At 43.4% G+C, this 11,881-nt stretch overlaps 1 protein-coding gene across 1 annotated transcript; it reads left to right on the top strand.

Moving 5' to 3' along the window:
- Positions 1–221: 221 nt before the first annotated feature.
- On the top strand, positions 222–7,519 carry LOC133004915 (transcriptional regulator QRICH1-like). Its single transcript, XM_061074472.1, has 12 exons — positions 222–407; positions 1,317–1,609; positions 1,705–1,800; positions 1,891–2,031; positions 2,121–2,897; positions 2,992–3,169; positions 3,271–3,425; positions 3,523–3,637; positions 4,506–4,614; positions 4,956–5,104; positions 5,197–5,287; positions 6,435–7,519. Exons 2-12 carry the CDS (start codon positions 1,352–1,354, stop codon positions 6,619–6,621), a joined length of 2,256 nt encoding a protein of 751 aa, XP_060930455.1. The 5' UTR covers positions 222–407; positions 1,317–1,351; the 3' UTR covers positions 6,622–7,519.
- The last annotated feature ends 4,362 nt before the right edge of the window (positions 7,520–11,881 follow it).

The raw sequence follows: 11,881 nt of genomic DNA on the forward strand, positions 1-11,881 counted from the left end.
CCAGTGAACCACTAGGAGCTGGTGTCCGGCTGTAGCTGTGTTTTAAGGTGGACTGGCATCTTCCTCATCTGCTCTGCGGGCCCCTGGGCCTGCGGCTCCTTTAAGACTCCGATCCTCCATCGCCACTTCTCGCGATAACATGCGACGGAAACATCGCGAGAACACGGCGGAGTCACAGCTCGCTCTCTCATTGGTCAGCTGCCCTTGTTGTAAGATGGCGCCCAGCGAAATATGAGTGGCTTTCAAAAAAGAAAACTACACTTCGCCTTCTGACTATAACTCACAATAAATAAAGAATAAAGCGGCCGTAGAGACGCAGCTCCGGCTCTTCGCTCCGCCGCGGCTCTGAAGAGGCTGGTTCGCGGGCAGAGAGGTTCGACCCTCGGCCCGGCTGAGGAGGAAAAGAGGTAGCTAACACCGCCTGCTAACGTTAGCATGCTAGCTCCGAGGATAACACAAACACAGTCGGGGAGGGTCACGCCACTTTGTGTTGCTCTGAGCTCACGCACACATGTGTTACCAAGTGAACACACTGTCACGCATCGACACGCTGCATTAGTGTGAGCTGCTCTACACTGTTGTGATGGATTGTACCCGCACACACACAACACGCAGCTTGTTAGCCTGGTACCTGGCTAATCTAGCGCGTTGTGTCATCCGCTGTGTGATTAGCTCCTCTTGACCCACTGCACCGTGTTCATAGTGAAAAATGGCGTGAGTTCGATTCCGCTGCAGTTTCCACCAGCGCTGGGAACACTGCGTCGGATTTGGAAAGTGACCGCGCTTTTGTCCCAGCTCGTTCACCCTCAGTCAGAATTAACCCCTTCGTGCTAGCATCTGTTAGTGGAAAGTTGACGTTGAGCTTGTGTGTGGGACTGTAAACACGCAGAGGTGTCAACTGATGCCCTCTGTGTTTTACCCTTTCATTTATAATTCATGCACATTGCACCTGCACCTTGTTTGGATTTGGTGTTTACAAACAGGTTTTCAAATCGAATATATTTTTTTGGGTCCCCATGGGGAATTTCTTATTGGGCCAAAGATCCACAGCAGCTGCGGATCAGCAAATTGTGTCACAAACAACAAAAACACCCCACAAGGACATTTCATCTAAGATGCAGAATAAAAGTGAGATGAATATTGCACCTGCCCTAAATCACATTCAATTATAAAACACTACAAGGATATAACACACAAAAGCTGATAAACAAAGATGGCATTAAAACCTAAAGACCAGTGCAAAATGTGCCAGATTTTGTATCATACGTGCACAAGAGCATTTTTTAATAATTCTACATAAATTATCATTTCCGCAGGTTCCCCTTTACAGAGGCGGCCACTTTAAGCAGCAATGAATAACTCCCTGGACGGGGCCGGCTCCTACGAGGAGCTCGTGAGGCAGAAAGCGCGGAGCATCCCTCAGCATCGCATGAAGGAGTTCCTGGAGTCCTTGGCCAGCAAGGGTCCAGATGCTCTGCAGGAGTTCAGCCAGTCAAGTGGAGACCCAACAACCACCACCACCACCACTATGGTCTACCAGCAAGAAGCTAATTGCATCTACACAGACAGCACAGAGGTGGCGGGGTCATTGCTGGAACTGGCCTGCCCGGTAAATCAATATGTTCTAAGTTGTTAAGAAGCAATTTGTGAAAAGGCTTTGTTCTTGAAATTAGTTTCTTTGACAGACACTGTCTTACAATGCAGGTCCAGGTGCAGGTCCAGCCACAGCAGCAACAGATACAGATACAAGAGTCTCAGCAACAATCTGTTCAGCAGAATACAGAGCAACAGATAGTTCAGGTTTGTTTTAATGCACCTTAATGTTGTTTGTCACTTAGTCTTTAACCAATATATATTGTTGATCAACTTCATGTTGGCCTCTATTTTCAGGTGCAGATCCAGGGACATCAACAAGGTCAGATGCTGGGTCAGGTTCTCCAATTGCCCTCTGGTTCACATCAACAGCTACAGGGTGTGACTACTGCACAGCTGATTCAGCCTGGGGATCTCACAGAGGAGCAGCACCAACAAGTATACCTCTGCACACACATGCACAACAATTGCAGCATTGTTAATTTGTCACCAGTTACCAGTTATCATTTCCCTCCCATTTGTCGTAGCTGCAAGCCCAGTTGGTGGCAGCTGTTGCAGGAGGACAGCAGATCCAAATCCAGACAGTGGGGGCCCTCTCACCCACACAACTGCAGGACAATGCAGAGAGAAGGATACTGGGAACTACCGTTGCCACATCCCAGGGAGCAGGTGTCCTCCAGCCAGCCAAGAAGCGTAAGGTGGACATGCCCATCACTGTGTCCTATGCCCTGCCTGGTCAGCAGGTAGCCACAGTCCTGGCTATCCCTCAGGGACAGGGTCAGCAGCAAAGTTATGTGTCACTTCGGCCGGACCTCCTGACAGTGGACAGTTCCCATCTTTACAGTGCCACAGGCACAATCACCAGTCCTACAGGTGAGACTTGGACAATCCCTGTGTACTCTGCTCCTGCTGGGCCTGGAGGCCGGGAGCAGGTGACACACATTGCCATCCCCCAGGAGGCTTATGGAACAGTGCAGGTTTCAGGGGCAAACACTACAACAATGACCACAATGCCAACACATGTCACTGTTGAAAGTGACAAGCTGAAAATCCCTGTCAGTCAGAGTCAGACAGTGCAGGCGGTTTCTAGTATAACAAGCTCTGGAGGAATGGGGGGCCAGGAAGAAGTTGTGCACACACTATCTGCAAACACGCTGTTCCCTGCCCAGCTGATGAACGGAAACATTCACATCCCGGTGTCTGTACAGGGTTATTCCAATGCTACTCAGTCCCTCATCTGGGACCCACAGCAGCAGGTGTTGCACACGCAGGGTCTGTCAGCGCAGGAAGCACAGCAGCTACAGGTAATAGCATTTGTTGAACCATTTGGTCTTTATACATATCTACCAGTAAACATTTTTATCTTAATTGCACTAGTTTATCATGTTGTTTGTGTAGTTGCAGGGTCAGACGGTGGTAGCAGAGGTAGATGGCCAACAGCAAGTGCAGGTGCAGGAGCTCCTGCTGCCAGCCACGCTGAAGCCTGAAGAGGGGCTAGAAGTATGGCGACTTTGGGCTCAACGAAAAAATGCAGAGCTTGAGAAATCAGACAGTACTAAACTGGCCCCAATTGGCCGTAAGTGCATACACACAGTGTTTATTTGAGTGTCAAAATAATAATTTATGTTCTGGCGTCTCACATGTCAACCCGATCACTGATGAGTGTGTGTATTTTAGGACGTCAGGTACTACGTTTCCAGGAAGACCTGGTGTCAAGTGCAGTCGCTGAGCTCTGCATGGGTCTCTCTATGATGACAACAGACGCTCGGGGACTGGAAGGGGAGACTTTCGACTCTGATGTTCTCTACTATGTATTTCTGTGCATTCAAAAAGTAAGTTCACTATCCTCACAAACACAACATACTTACTGTTGGATGTGGTGTAGAAACACTGTTTAACTGCATCTTTCCTTGTGTGTTCTCTTTCCAGTATCTGTTCGATAATGGCCGTGTGGATGACGTTTTCTCGGATCAGTACTACACCCGGTTCGCTCACAGGCTGCACCAGATCCTGGAGCCTTGGAGACCATCCGTTCATCCGCTAGGTTAGAGAAAAGATTTTTAGCAAATATAGCATGGATCATTAATGTGTTTTGCTCTATAATGAGCTTAAAACTTAAGGCATGATGCATTTGGGAACACCCGGTCAAAATTTCTGTTACGATACACATTTAAGAGACAAATTTGTTTGAGGTTTTGTTTGGTCATAATCCTGGTTAGGAAAGGACAATTTTCAAAGCATTTTAAATACTACCTAAACCATGTCCAAAATATCAGCAGCCTTGGTCTGCACTATGCTTTGTAGCACTCTAAAAATTAAAGTAATTGTTGCTCACAAAGCGGGAGAATGCTATAAGAAGATGGGAAAGCATTTTCAGAGTCGTCTTCTCAGCTTGAAATGTTATGAAGAAATGGCAGGCAAAAGAGATAAGAGATGCACAATGAAAAGAGCATCTTTTCTTGCTTTTAAGAGTTGGTCTGATGCATCTGATAAAGTGGAGACAGTCGAGGAGATGCTGGATCATTAGCCAGTACTTGTTACCAAAGGCAAAGCTCAGTGTTAGATTTTATTTTTTTCTACATATTATGTTTTGTGAAATTTCTCATTTATGTTTAGGAAAATATTCTCTTATCTTACAACTCTATAGAAAATATTCTCAATACTGGTCTTCAGTTTATATACCTGCTAATCTGTTCTGCATAGGTCTATGTGTTCTTAAACTGACCAATGGATGACACAGTTTTAAAGGAGGGAGGCCTCTCTGGTCAACCACAATGAACTTACTTAATATATTTCGACATGTGGACAAACGCAAGAGGATGTGTGTTTCCTTGTAACTAATATATTCTGTGTTACTTGCCCAGTTTCATAAACTGCCTGTTCTTCATCAGCTGCTCTTAACCTCATACCAGGTTACATTATACCCAGTCATGTGACGGAGGAGATGCTATGGGAATGTAAACAGCTGGGAGCTCATTCACCCTCAACACTGCTCACAACTCTTATGTTCTTCAACACAAAGTGAGTTCCACGGTGCTCCCACATGTGAACGTTTCTTCTGTCATCACATGAGAATGATATTTCTAAAGCTGTGCACAGTACTGTCATTATATACTTCTGGACATAAGAGCAAATCATTATCTTTTCATCTAGACAGCACCACAACACTATCGTGTTCATTTACAGACATGCAGAAATGCACATAATTGGCACCTCAAGTCCCCTTTATCTTGAACAAATCATTTCCAACTCCCATATCTGCCAAAAATCCTACAAAAGGCATTGCTATAATTACTGTGTATCACCCCTCTGCAGCCATATATCACTGACTAATGACACGACTGACCCTGACTCCTTCTCAGGTATTTTCACCTAAAAACAGTGGATCAGCATCTAAAAGTTGCCTTTTCTAAGGTGCTCCGGCACACCAGAAAAAGTCCCAACAATCCTAAAGACAAGAGCACCAGCATCCGATACCTCAAGTCAACAGAGAGGTTCATAGGACAGAAAGGTAACAACATACATGGATTAGATTTGTGCTGGGCTGTCTGAGAGATAATCTACATTAAAAGATAATTAATCCTTTTCCTTTTTGTTGTTCAGTGACAGATGACATGTACTCAGAGCAGCTGGAGGACCCAGATAACCCACTGCGCTGCCCCATCAAACTCTACGATTTCTACCTCTTCAAATGGTAAATATCAAACATGATTAAACGATTGTCAAGTGTCTTTATTAAGTAGACACAATCTTTATGTCATAAAAGCATTAATTCAGCTGGTGTGAAATAGAATCAACAATTGGTAAGAAAAAAAATATATCTAATCTACCTTGTAGTCACTCTACCTTGCTGCTGCTACCTTCGAATAAAATCATTTTTTATTGACATGCAAGGTGGAGTACATGTGCAGTTGATGTTCAAGCACCAACTTGTGAAAGCACTGTTGCTAGGCAACTGACAAAACATGGTTGCCTTCGAATATATTTTTTTCTCCTCAAAAGCCTTGATTTTTTGTGTGTGTGTGTGTTTTAACATTATGTCAAGGAATAAAGACAAATAACCTGTCTGGCCTTTGCTGCCTTGACAAGAAAAAAACACAGATAGGGTTGTTCATGTCAGTAATCACCTCCACCATGGCCGGATTTTAGTTTTGGCTTTTGCTGGTGTTAAGATCCTAAATGTTAAGATCTCAACACATTTGTAAGGCACCTGTATTGTCTTGTGATCAAATCCAACAGGTCCACCCTGAACTCTTTTAAAACTCATCAATTTAATTTTCTAAAGGTGTAGATAAAATTATGTTTACTGAAGTCAAAAGTAAAAGTGGTGTTGTGCTAGACTTGATCATACTGAAGGTGTCCTTTTTTGATGTTTTTTTTGGGCCTTTTCATTTGCATACATGTGAAAGGCAGATTATTAGAAGATAATAAATAACCAAATACTTACCTGAATATAATACAGTCCAGGAGCATACCAACACTATGACATCCCTTCTAAAACATGTAGTTCAATCCATACCTCCATGAACATGTAAAAAAAAAAAGATATGTCCAACAGACATATCTAATTGAATGGGCACTCAGTCTATGTTTATATGATGCAGTAATGATTAATATTACTGCAGAGTAAAGTTTTCCACTGACTCTTACCTGCTGTCTCAAGCCTTAAACAGCCATTAGATGTTTTACATAAAAGAACACTTCCTACCTCAGTTCCTTCACAAAGTATTAAATATAATGTTTTGCAGGCAGAGACTGGGTGAAACTGTAACCTCATCCTCTGTTTAATAGGCACGTCCTAGAAGTGTCCTCACGTTGTGTTCTATCTGCTCTCCTGTCAGTCCACAGAGTGCTAAAGGTCGCAACGACACCTTCTACCTGACTCCCGAGCCTGTGGTGGCTCCCAACAGCCCCATCTGGTACTCCACCCAGCCAATCTCGAAAGAACAGCTGGAGCAGATGCTCGCCCGCATCCTCGTCATCCGCGATATCCAGGAAGCCATTAACATGTCAGAGAGCATGCACTAGTGTGACTGGAGGAGAACTGTAAACGGACTCTGACTCTTCCTCTTCACCCAGCCTTTGACTGCTAATCGAGTAGTTTTCTATTCTCTCACACCCTCTTGTGGTCTGTAAGGGTGGCATGTAATTGTTTATAAACATTCAGTGTCCGCATATCTTAACCACGGACTGTAAATACACATACCAACATTATGGAAAATAATTTGTCTTAAGGAGGCAATCGCTCACTCTTTTCCCTTTCGGTTATGGCCAAAGGATGTGGCGGCTAATCATTTTATTGGACCTGAACTCTAATTTAAATGTAATTTTAACTCTTGGCTCGACTCACCAATAGTCTGGAACAAGTAATTTGTGTGAACTTTCTTTGTATTTCACTCGTATGTCTTGAGCTGAGGTCGCACATGCGGCAGCACTGCAGCTCATCGGGACTTCACTGTTAAGGACTCTTACTACACAGTGTCATGAACTTGACCTGCAGCTACTAGCTCTTGCCGCATGGTGGTGATGTGGCAGAAGGAGGGTTAAGGTTGATGACGGCTGCTGGATCCTCCTCAGCCACTCATCACCAACCCCAGAACTCAACCTGAAGAGTGATTCTATTGTATCATACATGTTTATTAAATAATGAAAGACTCTTAAGAAGCGGGATAGCCCTTAATGTTCTATAATGTATTATACTCATAGCTCCATGTACTGTATAGGGTTTCAGTCATCTAAGGAGAATGGCAGTGCCTGTGTGTTTTTGAAACATGACCTTTTTGTACAGCCACGATACCATGTGTCTGCCTTTCTAGCAAGTACAGTATATATTCTGCACATGCATCCTGACATACAAACCGCATCGTGTGAAATATATAAAGATGCACAATGATTTTCTGAATAAAAGTCATCACTTTATCAGCAATGGAGGTAAAAAATATTTTAAAAAACATACATTTTGGTGCACACAAGACATTTTGAGTTGACCTGACTCGTGCTCTTGCACCATTATTGTTCACAGATAACGTCTCATTGTTCCCATGAATCTTGTAAGTACTCCACAGCATGGTAACACGTTGGACCTGAAAGGCAGGTGGTAATTTAATTTTCCCTTGAGGTGCACGTACAAACCGCTGCGTCTTTGGTTTCTCCAGCATTTATCTGCATGTCGTCAGACCAGTTTTCTGCCTGCAGGGCCTGTCCTCATCCAGCACTCAGCACTATTTCTGCAGTGCCCTTCCTCGTGGCTCAGGTGCTGCATGACAGCATTTTGTTCTTGTTTGTGTCTTTGTACCTTAAGCTCAACGGTATGTGAGTTCAGGGGGTGTGTGAGCCTGGGTTTAACAGGGATGAGGAGGGCAGCAGTCTCCTCAGCAGGTTCCCAGGGTTTAACATCTGCTGTATTGTGTTCTGCTGCGGCTCTGACGGAGGCTTCTGTCTGTGGCGGTGTTGTCGTCTCCTCCCTGTTCGCTCGCCCCGTCCTGAGCTGTGAGGCTGATCCTGAACGGGGGGGTTGATTTTCGAACCGGCTCCCTGAATCTGTGGGCTGCTCAGAGAGAGAAGACGCCCAATTAAAATGTCATCATACGTTACAGTGACTAATAACATGCTGCCGGTGCTGAAATTGAATGTGGTGTGTGCCGGTGCCGGCTGAGAGATTATTTCTGTTCTCTCACCCTGCTGTGGTTCTCCCTGCTCCTCCCATGAGCCACTGCAGCAGACACTGATGCACAAATATGTACTGCTCCTGATGACACAAAGAATGAGCAGGTAATGGTGAGCGCACAGTGTTAATGAGCATGGAGATGATAGATTTACGACAGTCATGGAGAGCAATTTGATTCATGAGAGTGAGGGAATTACAAGTATGCGTTTATAATATACTGATAACTGCAATCCTAACTTGAATATGGCTCATTTAACAGAATATTACATATATTTGGCTTTTTTAAATTAGCAGAATATGTCACCAAGCTAGTCGCCTGTCATAACAATAATACAGAATCGCTGCCCACGTATAGCAACAAGTGTAACATCAAATTTAATACATACTGTATGAATGTAGTTTATTAGAATATGTAGTTACTCCTCAAATTAACAGCATTATTTCACGGCGAGGGCATGAGTTTAATGCTTTGATTTAGTTGGACATGTTGAGAGGTTACTTGGTTTCTTGCCAAAGCTCAATGATGAGATTTATACCGTTCTTGTGTGTCCATTAAATATAAAACTCCAATCAGCCGCTTAGCATAAAGATTGGATCTAGTTTCCCGGCTTCCAGTCTTGATGTTAAGCTTATTAATCCTGATGAGCTCCACCGGCTATATCAGTGAGATTCTGCTCACATGTTCCTTACACAAGTAATAATTTAATAATATATTTGAGTCTTACTGATATAACTAAAATGTTTCTGTAGATTATTGACACATTTCACGAATAATTCTTGCAAACTTACCGAAAAACATACTTGTTTTCAAGTATGTCAACAGAGCTTTTACATCTGTAGAGGATCTGAATATCAGTTCACTAAGTCAACATATGATAACTTCAATCCTCCCGTCATCAAATTTCACTTAAGTACAATTACACAAGTGAGGTACAATCATATTTATTAGGGCTGGGCAAGTTAACTCGTTTTAATCGAGTTAACTCAAGTGATGAGTTAACTCGATTGTTTATCCGCCAATTATTTTCTTTTTTCCTGTTCTGCAGCAGTCAGCAACAGACTTTCACAAAATAAAAGCCTGACTTTCACAATAAAACAATAAATAATCAAACCTGAGTTAATGTGAGATATAATATTTAATCGAGTTAACTCATCACTTGAGTTAACTCGATTAAAACGAGTTAACTTGCCCAGCCCTAATATTTATACATAGTTATATGTATATATTTCAAAATTACTTTTAGTATATTTTCCTGTTCTAGTGATGTAGTAACATTGTCATTGCTACTTTTACTCCAGTAAAATATCTCAATTCTTCTTCTACTGATGGTGAGTGTCATGACTGTACAAACCAGATTCTGGACCATCCACATTCGATGTAGCCGCAGATCTTCCACAGCAGCGCGGATGTCAGGCTGGATTCCCCGAGCGCACAACTGAATCAACCACAACAGTGTCACAAACGTCCCTGAGCGCCCAACACCTGCACTGAAACACATAGTGACAGCATCGACTTTAAACACAGTCTCATGCACCATCTGATTGACTCTAACTGATCATTAGAAGTGAGCAATGGAAGAGTCAAAGTAGTGGAAGTCGGAGGTCAGACCTGCAGTGCACCACAGTCGGCCCCAGGCGAGGAATCCCTTCCAAGTGCAGCCGCACATGGTCAGTGAAGGCGCACAGAGAGGAGGATTCTTTAGGGATGCCCTGATCCGGCCAGGAATGGTAGTAGTAGTGTGTGATTATCCTGTCTGTCGGACAGTCTCTCTGAAACACAAACACTTTCCTTAAATCCAACCACAAGGACGTATTTCTCTCTGTGATTGATCACTGGTACGGTCAGTGCACAGCAGCAGTTTAAAGCAACCAGACAGGCTGATGGATGAATGTTTCTCTCACCTGTCTGAGGTTAATGGTGGTGATAAAATAATCTGGACCTTGTTTGCAGGTCATTGTTGTGACCTGGATCAGCCCGTGATAAAGTGTCCCTCGATCCACAGGCCAGTACTTATCACACAGCACCTGGACACAAAGAAATATGGGACAAAGTTATTTCTTTTAAAGAAAGATATTAAAGGTATTTTTGACTTCTTGAGAAATTATTTTCCAGATTCTCTTGCCAAGAATTAGATGAGAAGATCAAAACCACCATCCAAAAATGAAATTAGGAACACAAGTCACACACACACATACTGAGAATGCCGTTCTTACTATGTCCTTGTGTCTCAGAGCTGTCACCATGACGATTATCCTGACGTTTTGCTCCCACACCATCCTCCAGAAGTCGGCCATGGTGTTGTGCAAAGGACCCTGGGTGCAGATGAAGTCTCTCTCTGATCCTCCACCCTGAATACATACACATACACAGTGTATCATGAGTCATGCAGACACACGCACAGCAGCCAGGCAGAGTTGTGAAAATAATCAATTCAGTGGAGGAAGTGAACGAGTTCTCACAGGCACAAAATTTGCGTTGATGTAGTCAGTGTGTGGAACGGAGTTCTGAATGGACAGCCTCACGCGGCAGTGGTCGTCTGCGTTAGTCAGAAAATGAAAAGCAAATTAAAGACTCACACATCATCGCTTCGGACACTATAGATGACTCTGTTCTGGTGGGAGACGCTTTGCTCTTACATGGTAGAATGTAGGGGTATCTGTTCTTCTCTCTGTTGACCTCCGATTCCCCCGCTCTGCTGGGAAGGTCTTTGCCAACATCATTCAGCTCCTTTACAGAACAAAAGACATCAGCACTCATGGCAGATGTGCCTCCTTTCATAAAGCAAGTTCAATTTCTGAACTACCTCAAACTCCTTTTTAAAGCCTCTGTTGTCATCGGCAGCCAGAGCCTGGCAGTGGGAACGAAACTCCTGTAGAATCTGCCCCCTCGAGAAGGTTTGAACCCTGTACAACATAAATGTGCTGCATTAGATGGCTTTAAGAGCAGAGTTTTTATGAGTCTGGTGATTGTGTAGGTTTATTGAGTTTGTTGTTCTGCTGTTGATCCAAAAAGTAATTGTATGACAATGAACATGGGAACTATAGTTTATTTGGAGTAAAACCATGTCATACCAAACCATACAATGCCATGCCATGCCATGCCATGCCATGCCATGCCATGCCATGCCATGCCATGCCGTACCATAACATACCATGCTATAAATATGTTGGTGAAACTAATGCAAATGGTTCTAACTGTCCCAGCTGTGATATTATAAGGCCTTAAAAACCCGAAAGTACGTATTGTTTTTTAAAGATTTACTCAGCCCGTACCAGCAGTTTGAAAATATCAAGAGACCAACACGTTGTCATAGTTTTTTTAGTCATTGAATTTCTTGACGATCATGAAAATATAGATAATCATCTCCAGACATCTCATTCTTGATGCTATAGGAATTCTGTCATCCTCACCTCATGTCTTCTCCTGTCGACCTGGTGCTTCAAACTGAGATTCAGCAGGGAGTCAGGAGGGAGAAGGATGCCAGGGTGAGATCAGTGTTGATGCTGAAAAAAAGATGCCATTTCCTGTTTCATGAAGAAAAGTTTGTCAATCAAAACCAGCCATGAAGAAAACCCAATTCAAAAAACGCAGAACATCTGTGTTGGCCTCTTTTTTCCCCT

This window comes from Limanda limanda, chromosome 7 (genome assembly GCF_963576545.1).
Source record: "Limanda limanda chromosome 7, fLimLim1.1, whole genome shotgun sequence".
In the NCBI taxonomy this organism is placed as follows: domain Eukaryota; kingdom Metazoa; phylum Chordata; class Actinopteri; order Pleuronectiformes; family Pleuronectidae; genus Limanda; species Limanda limanda.

Coding starts and splice junctions, on each gene's coding strand:
- LOC133004915 (XM_061074472.1), top strand. CDS start 1,352: ATGAATAACTCCCTGGACGGGGCCGGCTCCTACGAGGAGCTCGTGAGG. Junction 3,638..4,505: donor ACCATCCGTTCATCCGCTAG/GTTAGAGAAAAG, acceptor ACCTCATACCAG/GTTACATTATACCCAGTCAT. Junction 5,105..5,196: donor GAGGTTCATAGGACAGAAAG/GTAACAACATAC, acceptor TTTGTTGTTCAG/TGACAGATGACATGTACTCA.